At 38.6% G+C, this 27301-nt stretch overlaps 1 protein-coding gene across 7 annotated transcripts in view; it reads right to left on the bottom strand.

Annotated features, from left to right (window-relative positions):
* The window catches only part of TP53BP1 (tumor protein p53 binding protein 1), a 72177-nt gene extending 45488 nt beyond the window's left edge, over positions 1–26689 (bottom strand). For 5 of the 7 annotated variants that reach the window (XM_077764555.1, XM_077764558.1, XM_077764557.1 and 2 more), the window contains exons 1-11: positions 26595–26682; positions 25836–26020; positions 25530–25623; positions 25031–25115; positions 17534–17667; positions 16788–16946; positions 16314–16443; positions 14191–14357; positions 12757–12883; positions 11527–11621; positions 7902–8110 (exon numbers count right to left, since the gene is read on the bottom strand). In XM_077764555.1, the coding sequence (XP_077620681.1) occupies positions 7902–8110; positions 11527–11621; positions 12757–12883; positions 14191–14357; positions 16314–16443; positions 16788–16946; positions 17534–17667; positions 25031–25115; positions 25530–25623; positions 25836–26020; positions 26595–26601 (1392 nt within the window). In that variant the 5' untranslated portion in view covers positions 26602–26682. Of the gene's footprint in view, positions 1–7901; positions 8111–11526; positions 11622–12756; positions 12884–14190; positions 14358–16313; positions 16444–16787; positions 16947–17533; positions 17668–25030; positions 25116–25529; positions 25624–25835; positions 26021–26577 lie in introns of all 7 variants that reach the window. The other 2 variants (XM_077764559.1, XM_077764556.1) reach the window with 2 other exon arrangements.
* Between the last annotated feature and the right edge of the window lie 612 nt (positions 26690–27301).

Genomic DNA, 27301 nt, shown 5'->3' with positions numbered 1-27301 from the left:
AAATAAAAAATATTTTAAAAAAATAAATAAATAAAATAAAATAAAGTTAAAATTAAGATACAAAGTATTCTGTCATGTGATATCTACATAAAATTATAGATGAAAAAAGAGAAATATTGACATTATTAAATAGTGGCAGTTTCTATTTTAGTAAAAAACAAAAACAAAAACAAAAACCCAGCACGTGAACAGATATTTCACTGTAGACTTTTTGTACATTTTTCTATGATTTTCATGAATTCTTAAATAAACATACATAAAAAGGGGGAGAGTAGCTTTTTAGTTTTTTTAAATGCTTATTTTTTAGAGAAAGAGACAGAGCATGAACAGGGGAGGAGCAAAGAGAGAGGGAGACATAGAATCTGTAGCAGGCTCCAGGCCCCAAGCTGTCAGCACAGACCCCGACATAGGTCTGAAACTCACGAACCGCGAAATCATGACCTAAGCTGAAGTTGGATGCTTAAGTGACTGAGCCATCCAGGGGCCCCAAAAGTAATTATTTTTGAGACAGAATAATTAATGATCTTATTTTCATTTATCTCTGTATTAGACATCCTCTGTAAGAAATTTTTGTGACAAAACAATTCATTTTACAAAGGCTCATATATAAGACATTGTTAATAACTTTTTTTTTTCATTTTTTCTTGATGTTTATTTTTGAGAGAAAGAGAGAAAGTGGGAGAGGGGCAGAGAGAGGGAGACACAGAATCCCAAGCAGGCTCCAGGCTCTGTTAACACAGAGCCGGACATGGGCTTGAACTCACAAACTATGAGATCACCACCTGAGGCAAAGATGGACACTTGACTGAGCCATCTAGGCACCCCATAAACTATAAATATCTCTTAAGTGAAATTCGCCTAACATAAAATTAACCACTTCAGAGTGAACACTTACTTACAATGTAGTGTAACCACTACCACCTCTATCTGGTTGAAAAATTTTTCATCACTCCAAAAGGAAACCACATATCCATTAAGTAGTTGCCCCCAATTAGCAATACCTTTTAAGCATCAAGAGTGTAAATACTGGTATGATTTTAGTTTTTTACAGGATTTTTTCAATATATGCAGAACTTCAGTCTGAGTAAAATTTCAGGGGCTAACCATTCTATCAATAAGCTATTATTTCTTAAGTTTATTTATTTTGAGAGAGAGAGAGAGAGAGAGAGAACGCACAAGTGGGAAAGGAACAGCGCGAGAGGGAGAGAAGAAGTCCAAGCAGGTTCTGCACTGTCAGCACCGAGCCAAATGCAGGACTCGAACTCATGAACAGTGATATCATGACCTGAGCCGAAATCAAGAGTCAGATGCTTAACTGACTGAGCTACCCAGGTGCCCCAACAAGCTATTATTTCTAAAGACTGCCTGAACCTAGCCTCTGAGTGTCTGGCCCATGATATTTACAGTGCTGAGACTCTCTGGAGACCTGGTCAAAAACTGAGCTAAGTGAACAGAGAATTCCCTCAGGGCTCTGGCGAAAGACTGATGGAGAACTGTCAAGACTATGCTCAGTGTGAGTCAATCTAGATTCAGTATAGACCTAAGTCCACATTATCCAACTAGTCAAAATCTGGTTTCACATATACAGAGCTTAAGAGCTATTCATATAATCATCTATAATCTGATTTGTCATTTCCAAAATTAATATGTACATCAAACCTGAGAAAAGCATTAAGTACCAACCTGTTTTACTAATCTTTTCACCATCCCTTACATCCTAGTGAAGGGTCAAAGAAGCTATACAGCTGATAAATATATTAAAAAAGAAAGGGGTGCCTCAGTTGGTTAAGCTTTCCACTCTTGACTTCATTTCAGTTCATGATCTCAAGCTTAGTGGGCTCGAGCCCTGAGTCAGATCTGCGCTGACAGAATAGAGCCTGCTAGGGATGCCCTCTCCCCCTCTCTGCTCCTCCCCTGCACGTGCAGGCATGTGCATGGACATGCACACACTCTCAAAATAACAATTTTTAAGAAAGCAAAGAAATATACAAAATTAATTTTATCCTAGTTATCTTTTCATCAGTAATTATCTGATAAATGTTTAGATCTTACAACATCAAAGTTAGATTGACTTGGACTCCAGTGACCACAATAAAGAAAAAATAACAGATATGCAAAGGTTAGCCATTAAGAATAAAATTTAAGTTTAACAATATAGAAGGACAAAAAAATGTATAGAACTTCTAAATTATGATGATGCATTTAATACACACATTTATGTTAACTCTCCTCCAAAACCCCACTGAGCAACAGTAAAGAAAAAAGAATTTTTCACGTGATTTTTCAAGGAAAAAAAACCTTAAGATAACTGCAACAAAATTTTGGAAGAATGATCATCTACTTCACAGACTAGTGGAAGGTGAATTCTAAGCCAGCAGTAGAGAAAGCCAAGAAGCAACCCAAATTACACCACAGAACCACCAGGCCCAAAAAAGATTCAGGACTTGGCAGCAGCGTCAGGTGACTCTGGAAGTGGCAGTGAGGGTGGAGCTAAAAACAGGAGGAGGACTGGCTGCAAAGCTATTTACGAAGCAGTTCAGGGGCGCCTGGCTGGCTCAGTCAGTAGACCGTGTGACTCCTGATCTCTAGAGTCGTGACTTCGAGCCCCACGCTGGGTACAGACATTTAAAAAACAAATAAACTAAATAAATGTTTAAAAAAAAGGAGCAGTTCAACTTTCAGATCCTCTCTCCCTGACTTTCCTCTGCCCTGGAGCAAAACAGAACAACCCGAAGAAAAAGAGGAATAATTATCAGAATGTGCCATACTGAAAACAAGGAGATTAAATGAAAATTTACATACCGAATGGAACCTACACCTGACTCTCAACACCCCCAGCTCTCTTCTATCAATAGATTTCTAGAATAGGAGACAGGAAATTAGATATTTTTCTGGGGAACCTGACCAAGCTGAGGTAAATCAAGATACTAATACTAGGGGACCCCCAAAATGGCCCAGATCATATTACAGTGAATCCCAGAAATAAGTACTACCACTACCAGTTCAGAACTTCTAATCAAACTGTCTTTGAGCTGACAATCAAAGATTATCAGACACTTGAGGAAACCATCCAATTTGAAAATGAAACATCAGGGTGCACCTGGGTGGCTCCCTGGGTGCTCAACTGGGTGGCAGTCAGTTAAGTGTCTGACTTTGGCTCAGGACATGATCTCAGGGTTTGTAAGTTTGAGCCCCACATCAGGCTCTTTGCTAACAGCTCAGAGCCTGGAGGCTGCTAAGGCTTCTGTGTCTCGCTCTCGCTCTCTCTCTCTCTCTGTTCCTTCCCTACTTGCACTGTTTTTCTCTCTCTAAATAAACATTAAAATAAAATTTAGAAAATGAAACATCAAAACTAAAATTTATTTGAAAAAGCAGTGACTATTCCAGGAAGTAGAAAACTTCTCACAACAACTGATTAGTAGGGGCATCTGTGTGGCTCAGTTGGTTAAGCACCTGACTCTTGATTTCAGCTCAGATCATCAACTCATGCTCATGGGATGGAGCCCGCATCAGGCTCCACACTACCCATGAAGCCTGTCTGGGATCCTCTCTCCCTCTCCCCTCTCTCTCTGCCCCTCTGCACGTATCCGTTTTCTCTCTCAATCTCTCTCTTTAAATAAATCAGTATCTTTAAAAAAAAAAAAAACTATTACTAATAACCTTAGAGAGATAAGATACTATACCCATAACACTGGACAAAATGTTGTTGTGTTTTGTTGTTTTTTTTTTTTTATAAAAAGAATGAACATTCAGAAAAAAGTAGTTTCTGAATTTAAAACCCAAAAGTAGAGGGGTACCTGAGTAGCTCAGTCAGTTAAACATCTGACTTCAGCTCAGTTCGTGATCTCACAGTTCAGAGGCTTGAGCCCTGCGTCAGTCTCTGTGCTAACAGCTCAGCGCCTGGAGGCTGCTTCAGATCCTTTGTTTCCCTCTCTCTGCCCCTCCCCCACTCACTCCTGCTCTCCATGCGCTGTGCGTTCTCTCTCTCTCAAAAATAAAACATTAAGGGGTGCTTGGGTGTCTCAGTCGGCTGAGCATCCAACTTTGGCTCAGGTCATGATCTCACACTCTATGAGTTCGAGCCCTGCACTGGGCTCTGTGCTGACAGCTCAGAGCCTGGAGCCTGCTTTGGATTCTCTGTCTCCCTCTCCCTCTCTTTGCTGCTCCTCCGCTCACACTCCGTCTCTGTCTCTCAAAAACAAATATTTAAAAAAATGTTTTAATAATAATAAAAATAAAACATTAAAAAAAGTTTTTTAAATAAATAAGAACCCAAAACTAGAAATAACTCAGAGAAAGGTCAAAAGAAGGCTGAATCTGGCAAATGCACTCCTAGGCATATACAAGAGAAATAAAAACACATGTCCACACACAAAAACTTGTACATGAATGTACACAGTAGCATTATTCACAATAAGCAAAGAGCAAAAACAACCCAAATTTCCATCAACTGATGAGTGAATGAATAAAATGTGCCAGATATATAAAATGTAGTTATTATTCAGAGTAAGAAAGGAATGGAGTTCTGATACATGCCACAATGTGAATGAATTGTGAAAACATGCTAAATTAAAGAAACCAATCACAAAAGACTATATATTGTATAATTCCACTTATGAAATGTACAGAATAGGCAAATTGGTTAAGGCAAATTGGCTCAATTGGTTAAGATACATAGAGAAGATTAGTGGTTGACTAGGACTGGAGATGGGAGAAATAGAGTGACTGCTAAAGGGTATGGGGACTTTTGGAGGGAAAAGGAGAGATGAAAATGTTCTAAAATTAGATTGTGCACTAACTACACAACTCTGTGAATATACTAAAACCCACTGGAGGGGCACCTGTGTGGTTCAGTCGGTTAAGTGTCCAACTTCAGCTCAAGTAACAATCATGAGTTTGAGCCCCGCATCGGGCTCTGTGTTGACAGCTCAGAGCCTGGAGCCTGCTTCAGATTCTAGGTCTCCTTCTCTCTCTGCCCCTCCCCCACTTGCACTCTGTCTCTCTCTCCCTCACTCCCTCTATCTCTCTCTCTCAAAAATAAATGTTAAAAAAAACTTTTTTAATAAAAATTAAAAATAAAAGTCATTGGCTTATATAATTTAAAAGATGAACAACACTGTGAATCACATCTCAATAAAGCTGTTTATTTAAAATATTTATTTTGAGAGAGAGAGAGAGAGTGCACAAGTCGGGGAGAGGCAGAGAAAGAAGGAGAGAGAGAATCCCAGGCAGGCTCTGTGCTCACAGCACAACATGGGGCTCCATCTCACAATCTGTGAGATCATGACCTGAGCAGAAATCAAGAGTCAAATGCTTAACCAATTGAGCCACTCAGGCATCCCAAAGCTAGTTTAGGGGTTTTTTGGTTTTTTTTTGAGAGACAGAGGGCTCAAGTGAACAAGAGTAGAGACAGAGAGAATCTCACAAGGAGCATAAAGACAGAGAGAGAGAGAAGGAGAAGGGGAGCTCACCAGAAATGGGGCTCATGCTCACTTAAAGCGGGCCTCGAGCTCATGAATTCAACCAAAGTCAGATGTTTAACTGACTGACCCACCAAGGTGCCCTCAAAGCTACTAAAAAAATAAAAAAAAAAGTTGAGGAAATCACCCAGAAAGTTAAAAAGAAACAAGAAAACTACAAGACTAATCATTTCAACATCCAAACAGTAAGTATTCTATTAAAAGAAAAATTCCGAACAACAACAAAGGGGAAAAATAAAATTAAAATGTCCCTGAACTAAAGGGACCTGAATTTCTTGATTAAGAGGGCTTAACAACTGCCCAATACAAAAAGAATAGACCTATGCCATGGGTTTGAAAATTACAGAACACTAGGGACAAAGAAATACTACAAGATTCCAGTAAGGAATATTATTCGCATATCAAAGATCAGAATCAGGCTGGCTACACTTTCAAAAGCAATACTGTAAGTTTGAAGACAGTGGAGTAATGCCTCCAAAGTCTAAAGGAAAGTTATTCCCAACCTAGATTTCTATACTTCTGCAAACTAAGTCAAGAATGAGAGTAGAGAGTATGCTACTAAAGAACGTCTTCACCAAAAAAATTAACTATTGGCACCTCATCAGANGGAGGGGGAGGGGTAAGATGGGCATGGAGGAGGGCACTTGTGGGGATGAGCACTGGGTGTTATATGGAAACTAACTTGACAATAAACTATTTGTAAAAAAAAAAAAAAAGAAAAAAAAAAAGAACGTCTTCACCAAAATGAAAGAGTAAAACAAGCAAGAAGACATGGAGCCCAAAAAGAATCCAACACAAAGACACATAAAGATGATCTCCAAGGACTACAGTGAAAAGGAGGTGAATGATTAACCAGGCATAGAAGGGAACAGTACAGAATAGAAATCGGGACTATCCAAAAGAGGTTTCTTCAAAGAGAGAAAGTTTGAGGGCCTCAAACATCTTGAAAGGAGATTATGACAATTGATAAGAGAGCCTAGAGTTGATGTGAGAAATTTGTAGAAAACTAAACAAATGAAAAAGACAATTATCACTTAACAGAGAAAACAAGAAATGATGCAAAACATGAAAACTAATCATAATAATCCACAGATTCTACTTTGAATAGTGTTTATAATAATACTGTTCATAATAATGTAAACTCAATGTTTTAAACAAAATTATAATGTAACTATACTAGGAAGATGGGGAAATAGCTAAAAAGTTTTTTAAAGAATGTATGAAAGTATAATCATGATATATAGAGTTATTGAGAGAAGTAACACAACAAAAAGCTTTTCTACAAGGGAGGTAGTATCCATATCCCCATTTAATTTGACGAGGAAAGGCTCAGTTTAAACTGGTCACAAAGGTAGTAATGGCAGTACTTACTCCTAGTTAAGTCTAGAAGTTCTGACTCCAGAGTCATTCTTAACCACTCCACCAAATCACTTCTTGTGACTGGCATAAAATGTAACTTTCAACAAAACACAAGTTTTAAAATTCCAGAAAGCAATTAAACTAGATTCTCCCTAATGTCTCCTCTACACTAAATTTAAAGTATATTTCATTATTATTCATTTTTAAATATACTTTTGTTCCAACGTCTGCAAACTGAAAGGCATGAAAGAAGTTCTCCCAATAACACCAAAATAATCCTCATCAGTCTTATTACGAAGAGGCATTAGATTAAACATGTAATATACTCACTTAGATTTAGTTAAGGATCTTCAATTCACTATAAATAAAACCTGCATTTTTTTAAATATTTAAATTTAGAATTACACAAGAGAGATGTTAGTTCTCCCTTGCTTTTATAAAAGAAGAAAACTAACTTCTCATTTGAAAACTAAAAACCAGGGGCACCTGGGTGGCTCACTTGGTTGAATATTGGACTCCTGGTTTCGGCTTGATTCTCTCTCTCCGCCTGTCCTCCGCTCTCTCAGTCTGTATAGGAATGTACTGAGGGAATTAGCTTATGGCACATCCACTCAAGGAAATACTATACAAGTTTTGAAAAGGTAGTTTAAGGACTATGTAACACCGAAAACCATTATGATGCAATGTTAACTGGAAAAAGAAGATGAAAGTTGTATGTTCACTATAAACAATTTTGTTAAAAAAAAAAAGCAGGGGTGTAGAAAGACAAAAATGATAGTAGCAGTTGTGTTAAAATAGAATAATGATTAATACCCCCTTCAATTTTGCACTAACATTTTCAAAATTTTAAAGACCTAGTATAAAATTTAAATGTAAGTAACTCTGGAAATGTTCTAAGACTAGACTGTGATGACAGATGCATAACTCTGTAAATGTACTAAATATTGCTAAATTATATACTTGGAATGAGTCAATTTTATGTTTATAAATGATACCTCAAAAATTGTTAAAAAAAAACAAAAAAGGACTTTGGGAGGAAAACACCTTTTCTATAATACTCACATGAGAAAACTCAGGCTGGGATGGAATAGGCAGTGACCCAGGAGTAAAGACTGGTGTGCTCTGAGAGACTGGTGTTGAGGCTTGTGGTGATACAGTGGGCTCAGGCGGGGCAGGAGGGTTTTCTATCTCCACTGGTTCTTCATCTTGGAGTTTCTTCTCAAGACACTCTCCTTTTCCTTCTGATAACATGGACATGTCCATTGGCTCATCTGGTTTAAAACAGGAAAAACAAATTGAGAAATAAGCACACATCAATATTACTCATGTTCCAATACCACTAGTAACAATTATATCACAGCAATTTCCATTCCTAAAGAAATAATGATTAATTTCCAGAAAAGCTGACAGATTAATAGTAAACTGAGTCCAAGAAATCTAGCAATACTTTCTTCCCCTGGGAAGAGGAGAGTCCACACTTCCCAAATCCTCAGATACAGATATCAGTGTATGTGTCGGGGAGGGGGGGTTCATCTGGGGATACCCACTCATTCCCATGAAACATTAAATTAACCCAGCTCCTCTGAACCCCTTTCCCTACCATAACTCAGTTTTCGCATTTTGCATGGGAACACCCAGGTTAATGTCACCTAATTTAATCATCATATATTCTGTCACAGGCCTTTAAAGGCAGCAAATTTATTCACCACTCCAAAATCTACTTATTTATGAACTCATTACATTGACATTAATAATTGCTAAAAACAGAGAAATGAGTACCAGGACAAAAACAGAAGAAGGAAAAAACTCAGTCAATCACTGTCAATCAGCAGTGATTTATCAAAGAACTCAGTGTAAGCCACTAATCCTGACATAAACTGCTCAGGAGTGAAACACAAACACACACACACCACCACCCCCACCACCACCACCTCCCCAATGCTTTCCCGTAATATATTACCCACCTATATATACACTAACAGGCTCTTCCTCAGAGCCAGCCTAGCTAGCTAGGTCTGGATTCATCAACCCTTTTCCCAATATTTTACAACTTGACCCCAAGCAGGCTTCCCTCTAGACCACTGTCACAAATTATCTATACCACTAGGTTTTTCCCTGCAATCTACACTCATGCTACTGACTATGCCTTAGCTTGGTGGCTACCCCTGCTGCTTTGCTTGACTTAACCTCACATTCCAGTCTAATGTTAGGTTCCAGATCTGGTGCTGCAGGCCTTGAGCACGCTTGCACAGCTGTGTTAAGTATTTTCATCACACCATTTGATCTCTCTTGCCATGACAAAGCATGTATTAAGGGCCTACTGTTCAAAGCACTACATATAAAAAGGTTAATCATTTTAGAAAGAAAACAAAGGAGAGGAGACAAGCATATATAGATCCACGAACAGTTAAACAGTTATGCACATATTAAGCAAATGCATTAAACCCAAAATACAATTGACAGGAGAAAATACAATGTTATATGAAGAAAAAAAAAAACACTGAATCATATACATAACATAATCCCGTCTCTAAAATACTTCTTTATGCATAGGAAACAATCTGAAAGGAAATATATCCAAGTAATAATTACATCTGGATTGTGGTATCCAGGTGATTTTTGTTTTCTTTTTACTCTCCTATATGCTTTCCAAACTTTCTACAATGAGTATTAATTACGTTTATAATCAGGGAGAATGTATTTTTAGTATAATTATATTTATGTATCTTCAATGTTCACACTATAAATAGAAGAAATGGTTTTAGGGGCGCCTGGGTGGCTTAGTCGGTTAAGCGTCCGACTTTCGCTTAGGTCATGATCTCGCGGTTCGTGGGTTCGAGCCCCGCATCGGGCTCTGTGCTGACTGCCAGCTCAGAGCCTGGAGCCTGTTTCAGTCTGTGACTCCCTCTCTCTCTGACCCTCCCCTGCTCATGCTGTCTCTCTCTCTCTCTCTCTCTCCTAGAAATAAATAAAACATTAAAAAAAAAAAAAGAAGAAATGGTCTTAAGTATAAACCAAACTTAATTTGCGTTACAATTTTTTTATAGAATGGATTTACTTTTATTTTTTACTACAGATATTATTAATCATGCTATGCTTAATATGATACTAGTCCACTTGGCTATACCTACAAGTGACTTCAAGACAAACAGCCAGACACAAATGTAGCAGCAAAAGAAAGTTAAGATTACATTTTGTCATGGGTAAATTAAACTTGAAAAACTTAAATATATTTCTTTATTTGTATCACTCAAGAGAAGAGACAGCAGGGGGCGCCAGGGTGGCTCAGTCGGTTAAGCATCTGACTTCGGCTCAGGTCATGATCACAGGGTTCATGGGTTCAAGCCCCGTGTCAGGCTCTGTGCTGACAGCTAACTCAGAGCCTAGAGCCTGCTTCAAATTCTTTATCTCCCTCTCTCTCTGATCCTCCCCTGTTCATGCGGGCTCTCTCTCTCAGAAATAAATAAAACATAAAAAAAAAAAAAACAGTAGAGATACCAGGATATCATAGGAGGCATATAAACAGATGAGATCACAGGCCCTGGAGGCAGCTGCCTGAGTTCAAATCCTGCATCTATGACTTAGTTGTGAAATCTCTCTGTGACTCCATTTCCTCATCTGTAAAATGGAGATAAAACACCTACTTCAGGGTGCCTGGGTGGCTCAGTCGGTTAAGCATCGTTAAGCATCGACTCTTGACTTTGCCTCAGGTCATGATCTCACAGTTTCTGAAATCAAGCCCGATATGGGGCTCTGGGCTGACAGCACAGGGATTCTCGTTCTCCCTTTCTCTCTCTGCCCCTCCCTTGTGCATACGCCCTCTCTTGCTCTCTCTCAAAATAAATAAATATTTTTAAAAAAGAAAGTAACACCTATTTCTTAGGATTGTTGTGAGGGCTCCATAAAAAACAAAAACAAAGAAAAGCACCTAGACCCAAAGAGAAGCACACAAAACAGTTCCTGGCATACAGTGAGTGCTCAATAAATATTAGCTATTATACCATCATTGGTACATGAAAGAATTAAAAGAAAATCATGAAATTTACTGGAAAAGACTTCACACAAGTAGTAGGAACTTAGAAATATCTTGAGTGACTAGATACGAGACTAGGAGAGAGTAAAAGAGGTTTAGATAACGAGATAAATTAAGTAAAAAGGAAATCTTTCTTGTGAATAAAGTAATATAAAATCAATAGATCCTCAAAGGAGGAAGTGAGTGAAATCAAAATTTCTACGACCTGCTCCTAGCCATTCTTTGGCTAAAGCTGCTTGATGATAACCAAAATAATGTTTAAATAGTGAAAGAAACAATTTTTGGTTCCCTTTCCCCAGCAGCATGCCAACATGCTGCTGGAAACTTCTGGGCTATTAGTAGTAAACCCAATTCTTACTAACATCCTAATATAACATACTATTTTGAGTTCAATCTTAACAAATTTTACCTTAAGGATCTTTTTAAAAATTAAGTAAAAGATACAGAATTCTCATATGAATCAGTGCTAGAGCAGAGAACTAAGGAGAGCCCTTTACACTAGGCCATATTCCTGAAGGCGAGACAGACATAAGTCCTACTGAATAGTTTAGGTCACAGTGTCTGAACATATAAAGGAACAGTACGTTCTGCAAAGCAGAAGAAGTGCTGCTCCTCTTCTAATCTAAGAGCAATAGACAGATCACAAGAGCTCACCTTTTCTCCCTTCTTGCTCTGTGGGACTGCTAGGAACGATAAAAGGGGTAGATCGGAAAGCGTCAGGGGAAGGAGCAACAAGATCTGAGGAATTCCTTTATGTAAAGAGAGAATCACAGGTTATTGTACCGTAGCCACAGTTGTGCATTCATTTTTTTACTTTGTAATAGCAAAAATACCATCCAGACAAATCTTATTAGCAATCTTTCAAACATCTACTTGAGGTTGTGGGGAGCCAATGAATAATACTTAACTATTTCTCATACCAGACATATCCAAAATTAGAATTAAAAAAAAAAAGAATAAGGATAAAGCCATATGATTATAAGAGAAATAAACAGACACAAGGACATCATGATTGCAAAACAGGATGACAAAGTGCTAAAAAAAAAAAAAATACACATGCAAAACAGAGGTAAAAAATATTCACTCCAAATGTTGCCTAAGATTAGAAAGATCATGCACAATTTAAAAAAAAAAAAAAAGCAAATCTCTTTGCCGTAACACAGAGATAAAGAACTCCAACTAAGGTCAACTCTACTATAATCTATTCTCTACCTCTATGCGGCTAAATGGAAAGAACTGCTGGTCAAATGGAGGAGCAGTATGCTTATTTGTGTTGTATAAGAGAACACAACTGGGCAGTTTCTTCCTCCCAAAAACTATGGGCTACCACTATAAAACTCCAAATGGGTGAGCGCCTGGCTGGTTCAGTCAGAAGAGCATGCAACTCCTGATCTCAGGGTTCTGAGTTTGAGCCCCATGAGGGCTGTAAAAAATAAATAAATAAAACTTTAAAAAATATATATATATATATCAGGAGGCCTGGGTAGCTCAGTCAGTTGAGTATCTGACTTCGGCTCAGGTCATATCTCATGGTTCGTGGGTTCAAGCCCCGCGTCAGGCTCTGTGCTGACAGCTAGGTCAGAGCATGGAGCCTGTTTCAGATTCTGTATCGCCCTCTCTCTCTGACCCTCCCCTGCTCACGATGTCTCTCTCTCTCAGAAATAAATAAAACATTAAAAATTTTAAAAATCTCCATATGGGAAAGCAGAACTACCTGCCTTCAATAGGTCCACTAAATTCTTAACCCCAAAATTCTAAAGCCTAGAGTTTGCTTTTTGCTTTTAAAAAGAATTCTGGACTAGCAGACAATTTGAGCTCTTTCAACCTTAGCCTAAGACCCTCAGATACATGTTTCTTTCGCAAAACTATTTTAGGCTTACTTACGTTGAAAGACTCTCCTGAACAAGGGACCTCTGACCAGAGAGATGCAGGAGATGCAGAGTGGTGGCAGGTGTGGAAACCAGAGAACATCCACCTTCTTCCCTTGAAGGAGTAGAGCAACCATCAAAAGCTATTTTAAAAAGAGAGAGAGAGAGAAAATCTAGTTTCGTTTGCTTCTCAAGATTGACAATCCTGAGTTTAAAAAAGAAGAAAAAGAAGAAAGAAAGCCACTCAGTACTACAAAAGGAGTAATATCAATGTTTCCACCTATGTTGCAAGAGGGCAGAAACTGTTTTCTAACTATAGTACAATCAATGGAATGCCATGCTAACACACAAATTCTAAGTGACAACAAAATGCCCCCCTCCCTACTGAATTATGGGTTTCTTCAATACAGAATTGACAAAACAGATTTCTTAGTCCTTCCTGTCATGATCAAAGCTTGGAGGAAAAAAGGCAGAATCCTTATACCTCTGCTTGGCTGCTCTGCTTTCTTGTGAAGCTTCTATTATAAAACAGCAAGCAAGCCTTTTATTCCAAGGTCTACCTAAGGTGAAGTAAAGCTCATGCCATGATGCAGATGGCAGAAGTCAAAACAACAGGGATCACACCTGATGATATGAATGCAGCAATTTTCATGATTAGAACCTGGGCCTCCCCAGAGGGGAGAGAAAATACTAATGCATTAATAAAAGGATATATGAGCAGCCATTATTGATTCATATTATGAAGAATCTCCTGTTGGTCACTTTCAGTAACAGATGGGAGTAGCAGCTGCACTCATCCCAAGTCTAAAGGAATTTCTTAAATACAACCTCATACCTTTAATAAAAAACCAAAAAGTTTTCTTGGTGGCGCTCTGAATGTCTCACACACATTCACAGCACAGTGAAGAAATTTAACTTTCTCTTCTTCCCTCTTTAAAACCAACACGTATTTTGCTAGCTTCCTGGCTCTGTAAGGTTTTGGAATGGGGGAGTGGTGGAGGTTAACAAAATGTAAAACAAATACTATTCCAATCTTCTAAGTTTTATGTTCTTTCTGCTAGGCCATAACTTCCTATTTCTGATAGATGAACTAATAGATGAGCAGGTAGACTGTTGCCCAGGTGATTATGAAAAAAAAACTTACACTTAATTACCATGATATTAAGATCTGAAGACCTATGATGACTCAAATAGCTACTCTGTCCATAATATTAAATTTACTGTATTATTCTTATCTCCAACAGAGAGAGAAAACTATGTTAAAATGTAAAACTGCAATCATTCCCAAAACTCCCTTCTCATTAATCAGTTAGAAATGTATTTTCCTTCCATACTACAAACAGGTCTGCATACCTACAAAGTGTCCTCTGACTTAAACAGTAACCCAGAACAATAACAAAGTTTAGGTCTTTGGAGAAGAGGAACTATAGCAACTAATTACTCTTCATACCTGTTTTATTGCTCTGGTCAAACAAGTCTTCCTGAGTTGACAAAACCTCAGGCTCTGGGGACTTCTGAATCTGCAGTCCACCTTCCAAAAGTTCTTGAGCGGATATCTGTTCTTTTGTTTCCATAGCAGCAAGAGATACTTTGGGACTAGAAGGCAGGTCCTCTGACCTAGTAAATTCAAACCACCAGGAGAAAAAGTTGCTGTATGTTCAAACGTTTTCACCTTTGAATTAAGAAGCTATTCCTGGAGTGCATGAGTGGCTCAGTCTGTTGAGTGACCAACTCTTGACTTCAGCTCAGGTCACGGAACCTGCTTAAGATTTTCTCTCTCTCCCTCTCTCTGCCCCTCTGCCTCTCCTCTCTCAAAAAAAAAAAAAAAAAAAAAAGCAGCAGTGGCTTTTCCTGTTTTGTATTTTCCTTCAATAATTTCAAAACTTCCAGTGGCTCTATTTACTGAAAGTTGAAACAAGCTATTTTTTGGAATGATATGAAGACCTCAGCCCATTTAAAATCCTGTCTCAGTCTCACATAGCAATATTTTCAACTTTGCTCATTGCTGTGCATGTTGTCCATGATTTCTCATGAGTGATACAAGGATTTTTGTTACATATACTGTTACCTAGGTAAGCATGAAGGATTCTAAACCAGACCACAACGCCAGCCCTAATGAGGACCTTCTGCAAACAGAGTTCAGATATGAATTCTCCTCTGTGCTACCGCCACACACCTGATCTATTGCTGAACTTTTCCATTTGACCTGCTCAACCTAACCCCAAACCAAGAATCCTTCAAACCAATACTACTCACACATGTAAAACCCTCATTGCTGGCCTCTTTCCAGAGACTTAGGAGGTTCACCTACTAAATAGATAGCAAAACTAGCTACAGGGAAACTTCCTAAAGAAAAGCCTAGGGGCACCTGGGCGGCTCAGTTGGTTAAGCACAACTTCAGCTCAGGTCATGATCTCACGGTTCGTTGGTTCGAGCCCGGCGTCGGGCTCTGTGTTGACAGCTCAGAACCTGGATCNCATGTTTGGGTGAGTGTTTTGTATTAGAAAGACAACTTCTGGGGCGCCTGGGTGGCTCAGTCAGTTGGGTATCCGACTCTTGGTTTTGGCTCGGGTCATGATCTCGCATCGGCTCTGTGCTGATAGGGCAGGGCCTGCTTGGGATTCTCCCCCTCCCTCACTCTCTGCTTTTCTTTCTCTTTCTCTCAAAATAAATAAATTAAAAAAAAATTTTTTTTTTAAAAGACAGCCTTCTCTGGGGGTGCCTGGGTGGCTGTCAGTTAAGCCTCTGACTTCAGTTCAGGTCATGATCTCACAGTTCGTGGGTTCGAGCCCCACATCAGGCTCTGTGCTGACAGCTGAAGCCTGCTTCAGATTCTGTGTCTTCCTCTCTCTCTGACCTTCCTCTGCTTGTGCTCTCTCTCTCTCCCTCTCTCAAAAATAAACATTTTTTAAAATTAAAAAAAAAAAAGATAAACAACTTTTCTTGACAGTCAACTTTGTTCAGGACTCCATTCTCCACCATTTCTGTTGAAGGAAGTTACAAGAAAATACTGATTGCTTATTCATCACCTCTCCCAAACTGGAAGCATCTCACATTTCCTCTGCCATATCCAAACTTGAGCTGTTGACCAGTTTGGGACACAATGATCACCAGAGGCACAGCAGAGGGACAAACCCAATTCCTACCAAATCCTGTAGGACTTGGGAAAAGAATACATCTACAGCTATACCATAAACTATCAGATGCAGAACACTTGAGTACTTGAAGCAATCTGGGTGTTCCTCAAGAATAGGAACAGTAAATTTCCAAATATAATATTCATGTGACTGCTCATAACACAAGAGAAGAGAGGAGTGACAACCAAAGATTAAGGAGTCATGCTTACAGTTACAGTAGCAATAACTGTAATATGCCTAAAGATGAGGACACAGTAAGAATTCATAAATAATTAGTTTCCACTGGACCAGAAATCTGCACAGTACAAGGGTGGGAAAAAAATCAATAATTTCTAAAAATGTTTCCACCTAGCCAAGTAAAACAAGTATGAAACTTAAAAATACTTTCTAGAAACTATAAACTACTATAGGGGAAACTTAAAAGAGCAGAGTTTACCTTGCAGGTGGTGAATTTTGCTCTTCTACCACATGTACATCCTTACTGGGCTGCACTACCACAGGGACAACCTTGCTGGGCTGTTCTGCCACAGGCATATCTTCATTGGACTGTTCTTCATGCTTAATTGCTTGAAGTTTTAGAAGAGAGGAAGGAGATACTTAATTTTTAAAGTACTAAAAGCAGTCCCAGATGCCTTTTAAAGGCAAAGACTTAACAAAAGAAGCCCAATTTGAAAATATAAACAAACATCATTCCAAAAAAGAAAATAACCAGTAACCCACTTACAAAAACTCTTAATCTGCAATCCATCAACTGACAAGTATTTGCCAGACAACTCTACAACCTTATTATATTAACTTAGATTATATTAACTTAGCAGCTATAAAATGTATTAAGGAAAAAATAACTAGCTCTTGCTTAGGAGGAAAACGCCTATAAACAATTCCAAATGTCAAAAAACATGTTTCATACCAATGTTAGCATCCACATCAGACAGCCCAGTATAACTAGAGTTGGTGGTTACTGATAGTAGAGGCTCTTTGTCTACTTCATACGGCACAGTATGTTCTTCAACATCCTGGCTCTGGGAGAGTTCCAGAACTCCAAAGCCCAACTGTGATGAGGCAGGATCTAGAAACAAAACCCAAAGAAGTTAGGTAGCATCCCACATTATTATGCACTGTGTAAGGTGCTGTCCCTGAGCAAAAAAAAAAAAAAGGTCATTTTAAGTCCTTCCCATGAAAGTCCTGCCCCCAAAGTTTTTCAAAATAAAGTCAAGAATAAAGGCATTAAAAGCAAAGAGGAAAAATATGTAAAGAAGCAAAAATTATTTATTATAAAAGCTTCTGAGCACCTACTATATAGGTAGACTATGTCTACTTTCTGAAGATATACATACACCATATCCTTACACACAGCAATTTAGATTCTGCTCCATCCACAAAGCATACATCCCCAAAATATTTGAAAAACAAATGTAAGAAAGAAAAAGAGTCAATATGCATAAAGGGGGCGATCCAATGAGCATCAAATTCCTGAATAGCAAATTAGGGGGAGTATCTTAGACAACTGAAAATATCTTAATGTCTATTTTCAATTTAATGATGAGGAATCTATAACCAGGAAAAAAAAAAAAAAAAAGAGAAATTTAGGTATCTTCATGCTTATGTTAAAGGGACTTAGAACAATCTACTATCTAGAAAAAGGCAGAAAGTTACCTTCAGCACCAAGAGAGTGTGTGGTAGTATCATCTCTAATATCTTCTTCCTTTTCCTCCTTCTCCTTCTCTTCTACCTCTTCTTCCTTCTCTTCCCCCATAGGAGGGGCAGATTCCACTGACATTCCCAAAACACTAAATGGAGAAAGACAAAATCATGTGTTCCCAGATAGGTTGGGACACTCTGCTCAAAGCACTCTTCTAAATTTACTGTAACAGCCCACATACCAACTACCTCTTACACAAATTTGAAAAAAGTAAAAAGCCTCGCCCCCATCAGTGCTTCTTTCTACAGAAAGCACCTGAAAATATAGCAACTCAAAACGCTGCACCAAATTAAAGAACACAAATATTTAACAGAAGAATGGAATAAATACATTTGAATTTTGCCTTACTCTGAAAATATACAAGCAGAGAGAGAAAAACCTTGCTCTCAAGAGAATAAATGACAAGTAACATGGTAAGATATGCACTAGATGTGCAGTGAAGGGACTCAGAGATACATCCGCTGAACCAGACACAGTTCACAAAAATGTTTTTAAAAATTTTAATGTTTATTTTTGAGAGAGAGAGAGAGAGAATGCACGGGAGAGGGTCAGAGAAAGAAAGGGAGACACAGAATCCAAAGTAGGCTCCAGGCTCTGAGCTGTCAGCAGAGAGTCTAATGCAGGACTCAAACCAGTGGACTGCAAGATCATGACCTAAGCCGAAGTGAGAAGCTTCGCTGACTAAGCCACCTAGGGGTCCCACACAAAAATATTTTAGTAAAAAAAAAAAAACCTTAGACTACATACATAGAATCAGAATGTCTGAATAAAATTCTGATAAAAGGTCTATATATTTAAAAGAAGTTAAGATTACAGGTCAAAAAACATTATAAACAGAAGTAAAAGACAACAATCAGGAAAAAATACTGCAACAAAGAGAACAATAGTCTCCCTAAAATACAAGTAATTCGTATGAAGAGCCCAAGACACAAGTGAACAGACAACTCAAAAAAAAAAAAAGAACATAAGTATCTTTAAACATGTAAGAAAATAGAGAAAACACTGTTGCCCATCAAATTAGGAAAAAAAAAATTGTAAGTACTAGAATACTATTCAGTGCTGCCTAAACCTAAGGTGAGATAAACACTATCATATACTGTTTATGAGACTAAACTATTGTGTTTACTATAAACTAAAGAACATTTCTGGACATTTGGAACATTTACAAAAATGTTCCTAAAAAAAGCTCTTTAAAATGTATACACCTAATAATTTCAATTTTAAGAAATAATTTGAAATGTGGAAAAATCCTTGTACAAACTTATTTCTCAAAGTGTACTGTGATTAAGAAATACCTGGGGGCACCTGCGTGGTTCAGTTGGTTAAGCATCCAACTTAGACTCAGGTCATGATCTCGCAGTTTTTGAGTTAGAGCCCTGCTTTGAGCTCTGTGCTGACAGCTCAGAACCTGGAGCCTGCTTTGGATTCTGTATCTCCCTTTCTCTCTCTCTGCTCCTCCCCACTCAGACTCTGTCTGTCTCTGTCTCTCTCTCTCAAAAATAAACAAATATTTAAAAATATTTAAAAACTTTTAAAAGAAAAAACTTGGGGAAAATGTTATTAAGAGTTTTCCCTGTCATAGTAAAACCTCCATGTTGCTAAGCAAAAACGTCACCAAACACAAAATTTTACTTTACACATGTCAGCTATCAACTATGCACACAAAAAAAGAGGGAAAATATGCCAAAATGTTTACAGCAATTAGCCTCTGGGTGGCATAACTATAGATAACATTTTTTTGCTTCCTTGAAGCTTTCTACACAATTATTTCATATAAAGACTACTAAACAGAACTATAATGAGCATAATAAAGAGGTGAAAACATAAATCTGCAAAGTTGAGGGACAACACAAGGAAAAAAGACTAAAGATTTTCACAAAAATAAAATAGAACATGACCTATGTAACTGGGAAGACTAGTTATATAACCTTGGGAAACAGAGTCCCAAGATTGGCTTTCTCGGGAAAAGTCCAAGAGCAAACATGACAAAATGTAGAAGAGCAATGAAAGACAGCACAAACTACATATTTTGGCTCTTCCTAGGGTCTCCTTTGGTGGTTTTCCTTCATGTCCCCCACTCCGACCTCTAAAATTTGGTAGGTTTAGTGAGTCCTTGAAGCTCTTCTCCATCTTTACTCACCTCCTTAATGATCTTACCCAGGCTCATGGCTTTGGATATCATCCACATGCTTATGATTCTGCAATTTAAATCTCCAGCTTAGACGTTCCCCCTGAGCTCCACCCAGACTTGCACTTCGTCAACTGTCTCCAATGGTTTATTAAAAAGGCAACTCAACTTCAACATGTCTAAATCTGACTTTCTCCTCTTGCAGTCTTGTCCATCTAATCTAGCAGCAACCCCATTCTTCTAGTACTCAAACCAAAAATGCAGAATCACGGTTACCTCCTTCCTATCATACTCCACATCCAATCTGTCTTTGAATCCTATTTTCTTTTTTTTTTTTTATATTTTTATTTATTTCTAGGAGAGAGCGAGAGAGACAGCGTGAGCAGGGGAGGGTCAGAGAGAGAGGGAGATACAGACTCTGAAACAGGCTCCAGGCTCTGAGCTGGCAGTCAGCACAGAGTCCGACACGGGGCTCGAACCCACAAACCGCAAGATCATGACCTAAGCGAAAAGTCGGACGCTTAACCAACTAAGCCACCCAGGCGCCCCTGAATCCTATTTTCAAAACACCCAGAATGTCACCACTCCTCATCCACTAGTACTCTGGTCTAGCCACTGTCATATTTTGCCTAAATTATTTCAATCATCTCCTAATTGGTCTTCCTGTCTCTACTCTTGCTCCTCCTTCAGTCTATTCTCCTTTTTAATTTAATTTAAATGGCTTTTTTTCCCCTCAAGCTTTATCAAGGCAAAATTAACAAATAAAAAGCATACCCTCTTCTGTCTACTCTTGATCCAGCAGCCACAGCGATCCTATTAAAACCTAAGTCAGATCATGTCTGACCTGATTAAGGTTCAAAACCCTTAAATGCCTTCCTATCTCACTAAGCCCGTAACAGCTGAATTCCTCACAGTAACCCATAAAGCCTTACATATTCTGGTGCTTTACTTCTCTGAACTCTTTTCCCAACTCTCTCCATTACTCTACTCCAGTCATGCTAACATCCTGCCATTTCTCAAATATTCCAGGCACACTCCTAACTCAAGGCCTCTGCACTTGGCTGTCTATGCAAGGATTGCACTTACCCCACATAACAAGAGTAGAGATCACTTATTCACTTAAGAACACTTTTTTTTTTTGAGAGAGAGAAAGAGACAGGGCACAAGCTGGGGGGGGGGGGGGGAAGGGGGGGCGGACAGAGAAAGAGGGAGACACAGATTCCAAAGCAGGCTCCAGGCTCTGAGCTGTGAGCACAGAGCCCGATGCAGGGCCTGAACTCACAGACTGGGAGATCATGGTCTGAGCCAAAGTCTCAGGACACTTAACTTACTGAGCCACCCAGGCAGGCACCCCACTCAAGAACTTTTAATCAAATGTCATATCAGCAAAACATTCCCTAAGTCACCCTATCTAAACTTGCAACCCCTTTGATGTTTGCTATCCCCTTCTCTGCTATTTTTCTCCTCAGCCCTTATTAGTTTCTACCATACCATTTACTACTTTATCATGTATTGCTATGTCCCATACAACAATGTAAGCTTTATTACGTTATATGGAAACCAACTTGACAATAAACTGTGAAAGAACAAAAATTAAAAAAAACTAAATTTAAAAAATAATAATAGTAAAAAAATAAATAAAAGAATGTAAGCTTTTAAGGTCTATGATTTTTTTTCCTGATCCTTTACATCTCCAAAATTCAACAATGCTTGGCATATAGGAAATACCCAATAAAAATTTGTAAAATCATCAGGTGACTCCAAACAGGCTTGAAATAAATTAGATTATAGGCAAAATCAACCAGTCCTGATGGTTAAACTTTTTTTCACTGTCTAAAGCCAATGGAAAAGAAAACACAGGTTTATATATATTATTTAGAAGTACAAAAGTAGCTGACATAAGAACTAAAATAATTATCAACAATTGGGAGTGTACAGAGTTAAATCCTCATCTTTCATTATGGAACTCAATTGTCTTAATTTGATAAAACAAGAAAGGCAGTATAATAGTATTAATTTTTCAAGAGTATTGAGTGCTAGGAAGATAACCTTTCAATGAAGTTAAAACACAGTTACAGCATTGTCTTTGTGAAAGTAGACCAAGGGGGATAAGACTCTGCTTTTTATTGTAAGTTCTTTTTGAAATAAACTATGTATTTATACTACTGTTAAAAATATTTAACAGATCTCATCAAAATTAAAAACCTGCTCTGTGAAAAACCCTCCAAAGACGATAAGAGGACAAGCTGCAGAGTGAGAAAATATTTGCAAACCAGATATCCTACAAAGGACTAATAACTAGAATACATAAAGAACTCTCAAAACACAATTTTAAAAAATCCAATTAGAAAATGGACAGAAGACATGAACAGACATTTCTTGCAAAGGATGTACAGATGGCAAATAAGCACATGAAAAGATGTTCAACATCATTTGCCACTAGGGAAATGCAAATTAAAACAATGAGATATCACTACACATTTATCAGAATGGCCATAAAAAAAGAATAGCGACACCACGAAATGCTGGTAAAAACAGACAGACGGAATCTTTTACACTGCCAGTGATACTATAAAATGGTGTAGCTACTCCAGAAATAGTTTGGCAATTTCTTAAAAAACTATGCAACTATTATACAGCCCAACAATTTCCCAATGGCCATTTATCCCAGAGACAGACTTATGTTCACATAAAAACTAGCACATAAATGGTCAAAGCAACTTTATTTCTAATAGCCAGAACCCAGATCAACCCAGATATCCTTCAACACGTAAATGATTAAACTGTGGTATATCCATACCATGGAACACTACTGGGCAATAAAAAGAAATGAACNTGGTGGGGGGGGGGGGGGGGGGGGGGGGAGCCAATCCCAAAAGGTTACTTAAAGTATGATCCCATTTATATAACATTTTGAAATGACAAAATATTACAAAAGACAGTCTTAATTAGTGATTCGCAGTGGTTTAGGTAAGAGAAAGAGGTGGGTATGGTTATAAAAAGACAGCCCTAGGGATCCTTCTGGTGCTGAAACCATTCATATTTTGACCACAGTGGTAGATACAGAGGTAATGAGGCTTTATAAAAATTAACATACATGAATGCAAGAAAACTGGGGAAACCTAAATACATTCAGTGGATTTTGTCAAAGTCAATATCCGGGTGATATTATACTATAGTTTTGCCAAACGTTACCATCTGGACAGAGTTTACAAAGGATCTCTACATACGATTTTTTTTTTTTTGCAAGGTTTACTGTCAAGTTGGTTTCCATATAACACCCAGTGCTCATCCCCACTCTACATACTATTTCTTACAACAGCATGTGAATCTATAATCATCTCAATTTTTAAAAAAGTTTAAGAGGGGCTCCTGGCTGACTCAGTCAGTGGAGCATGCAACTCTTTATCTTGGGGTCATGAGTTAGAACCCCATGCTAGATATAATGATTACTTAAAAATAAAATCTTTAGGGGCACCTGGGTGGCTCAGCCAGTTAAACATCCAACTTCAGCTCAGGTCTTGATCTTGTGGTCTGCGAGTTCGAGGCCCATGTTGGTCTCTGAGCTGACAGCTAGGAGCCTTGACCCTGCTTCTGATTCTGTCTCCCTCTCTTTCTGCCCCTCCCCCACTCATACTCTGTCTCTCTCACTCTCAAAAATGAATGTTAAAAAAAACTTTTTAAATAAAAAAAACTTTAGTAAAACAAAATGTTTAACAGGGAAATAAAACAATCTATATTTCTTTAGTATATTTTAGGATGCTCCATGTTTAGGACCATAGGCTTAGATCAACTGGACCCTAAATAAAAGAATAAGTTTTTTTTTTGGAATTTTATGTAGAAATATTCACAAGCAACTTTTTCCAAAATATTTGCATTAATATAAACAAGATATAAACGAGATCAATATACCTGTGTTTTGAAGAGATTTCATTCTCTTGGAATCAAACCCAAACCCTTTCTAGATTCATGGCCTTTGCACTTGTAGTTCTCTCTGGAAAGCTCCTCCTCCCACCAGCCACACTTCTCCCCAGTTTTTCAGCTATGTCTAACAAATTCATATTTATAGTTCAGATCACATTCCTCAAAGAGGCTTACCCTATCACACAGATTAGGTTATATATTCTATTTTTCCTCCCTCTTTGAAATAATCACAATTGTTAACTGAATAGCCATTTATATAATAATTTAACAACTGTCTGTTAAATTATAAACTCCACGATGGCAAAGCCCTTTTAAAACACCTTACCACAGTACCTGCACATTTACTGAATGTAAACATTCAAGGTTTTAGGGTTGTTGTTGTTTTGTTTTGTTTTTTAGAGAAAGAGCAACACATTGATGCAAAAAGGGAAAACAGTAATAATGAACTTCTCTAACAGCCCTGCTTTATTTATAAGGGGTATGCATACTTCCTGTCCCCACTGGTTCAAACCAAGGTGCTGGGCCACAAAAACAAAGATAACTCTGGCACATGTTCCTAAAAGTACCATAAATTTAAATGCCTACAAAAAGCAAAACAAGATAACAAAAATGAGTGAAAGGGCTAAAAACAAAAGCAAAAGTACTGCAATAAATGATGAATACTTAGCTTCGGTGTCCATGTACAATAGTGAATTGTAGCAACTATGACAGACTCATGCTCACCTAAGCAAAAAGAGAAGACACTGGAGTCAGGAGGGCTCAGAGCTCAGCTGTCACTTATAAGCAATGTATTCTCCAACAAGTTATTTAACTTCTTCACCCATCAGTTTCCCTCTCTATGCAATGGAAAGAATATAATGTACTGTACAGATGCTCTAAGGATGAAATTAAATGGGAATATGTATCAAACATCCAATCTAGTGCCTAACAGAGGATAAATTCAATAAATGGACAACATAAAACAACACATAAGACAAAGTAAAAATTGAATACGGTTTAGGGTATGAATTAATAAACATTCTGGGTCTAAAACTGGTAATTTAGTTGGTAAATGGAAAGCATGCTTAACAGTTTTGGTAACATACCTAAATATTTTTTGATGATTTTTTCCAGTAAGTCATATCTATGCTAAGAATGAAGATTATTTGTTTTACATGTACAAGAAAAACCACAATTTGAAGTATACAGGTGTAAAAAATGTTAATACCTTCACAAAAGAGATTCTGGCTATCAGTACTAACTGATAACTAACTGTACTAGTTAATACAATCCTCAAATCCCACTTTCTAATTCACAAAAATAAGATTAATTCCTTTATCCTTGGGATGAGGCAATAGGTACAGATAAAAGAACTGATCCATTAATAAATTTAAATAAATTCCTTCCAACACTAGTATACCTGCTTGTCCTGTTTGGCTGAGGCAATCGTTCAATGACCTGACTGATGGTACCACATGTCTCCAAATGAGAAGAATCCATAGAGTCTGAAAAAAATAAGTGGTATTAGTACAAAAGGCATTTACTACCAAACTTTAATACAAATTCAGATATGTAGACAATACCAATCTAATCATCTACATTAAAAAATCAACTTTCTGGGGCACCTGGATGGATCAGTCACGTGAGGGTCCGACTTCAGCTCAGGTCATGATCTCAAGGTTTGTGAGTTCAAGCCCCACATCAGGCTCTCTACTGTCGGTAAAGAGCCCAATTTGGATCCTCTGTCCCCCTCTCTGTGCCCCTTCCCCACTGGGTCTGTCTCTCAAAATAAATAAGCTTTAAAAAAAAATCAATTTTCTGAGTGCCTTATATGCATTCACCACAACCACATAATGTTTAAATCCACCCAGCTACAAGAGCACTCTTGCAAAAGACACTATTAGCTTTAAACACCTCACCTGCAGCTCTGTTTTCTTTCATATGCTCATTGAACCCACTATTCCTATCTCCATGTTCTTCTCCGGCTGTTTGTTCAGGATTGGACACAACATCCTAGAAAATATACATACATAATATCCCCACCAAATATAAAACAATACAAAATAAGGCAAACTTTTGTGAACATGCTGATTTCATTTTTCCAACCAATTTTATCCAAAAGATAGTGGCCTTCTAAGTACTTAGATTTAGATTTGCTGATGGGTCTTGACTACATAAAGAAAATAAATTTTCCTCAATCCTATCCAAACAAGATTATTACTCACCAACACAGGGTTCTCTTTGTGTGTCTGTAGATTAGGAAGGTGTCGGGATAGCAAACTGAAGTGAGAACCAGAATCATCACCTAGAACCTGGCTTTCAGGCTGAGAATCTTCAATTATCAGGCAAGGAGTGTCTTGCTGAGAGAAATCTGAATCCAGCTGACTTCCAGTAGGGTCCATCTGCTCCCCTGGAATGGAATAACAAAAGATCAGTTCTTTAACCTACTAGCATTCCTCTTGCAGTTTGAGCTTAAATAATGGGGCGGAGGTGCAAGAACTAGGAAAGGGAACAAGTCTAGGGCTCCAATTAGATTGTATTTATAATCGCTGCAAACACTTTCCTATCATACCTCCCAAGGCCTGATTTCCTAGTTATTTACTATCAGCCTGCCAATCCTTCTCTTCATCTTCTTTTCCATCACCTTCCCACAGACACCCTTTCCCCTCCTTCCTAACCTCTTCTCTCCCCGCCTCTTTTTCCATCCCCCACAACTCTCCCTACGTCTTGCTAGCGCCTCTAACGCCCCCCAAAAGGCTGCTTTGTAATCTCTGTTCGCCAGAACACTCACAGCCCTCACGTTTACTCAAGACCACCCAGCCTTCCTAGCTACTGCTTCCCCACCCCCTCCTCAGGGCCCTCCAACCCTTTCCCCGTCACCGCCGCCATGCTTGCCACCCCGCCCCCTCCGGTCAGCCATCCCTTCAGACCCGAAACCCAAGCCTTCAGAGCTCACTGAGCCCCCACTTTTCTGCAAACGGTACCAGGCATCCCAGCGGGAGATCACTCTCGCTCGAGCTAGACGTCTCTGCACGCTCCCCAGCTCCCTCCAGCTCGATCCCCAGGTCGCCGCTGTAGCCACCGCCGCCACCGGCCGCGAACTCCCCCTTTTCCCGTAGCGTCACGCAGTATCGGCTCACCCATACGCTGCTGCTGCCCGCCACTCAAGAAACCCTGTGAATGATTGGTGGTTGAGGCGGAGTGCCCGCCCCACGTAAGAAAAAGGAACACCGCGGCGTGTTTCCATGGCAGCATGGACGTTGCAGGCCCATCCCCTAGTACGGCCAGAGAATGACAGTATCCTTGAACCGAAGGGACCTTGAGAGGGCGTGAACTATATTACCCTGCCTCCAGGACAATTGTGTATACCACTATTCAGATATAAGAGAAGAGACTTGTTTTCTATCGTTCATGCACCATGAAGCCCCTTCTCTCACCCTCTTCTGTAGAAAAGGAGAGGGTTCCCCAATTTCTAATAAAAGGGCAAAGAAGAGAATCCAGGATGGCTAGTACTTAAGAGCTGATGAAACTGAAGACAGACAGGATGCTTGGGGTTTTACCTGCGTCAGTCAGGATCCCTTTTGTGGGCCTCTAACTGAATTCCGAGGGCCTCACATAATGCTTCTGACAGTTTAGGTTTGGTGTTTTTTGTTTGTTTGGTGGTGGTTGTTTTTTTTTTCCTTTACATTGT

The sequence above is a fragment of the Crocuta crocuta genome, unplaced genomic scaffold, assembly GCF_008692635.1.
Source record: "Crocuta crocuta isolate KB4526 unplaced genomic scaffold, BGI_CrCroc_1.0 scaffold102, whole genome shotgun sequence".
Classification (NCBI taxonomy): Eukaryota; Metazoa; Chordata; class Mammalia; order Carnivora; family Hyaenidae; genus Crocuta; species Crocuta crocuta.
The sequence above is the reverse complement of the archived record's forward strand: the minus strand, read 5'-3'. Positions and strand labels throughout refer to the sequence as shown.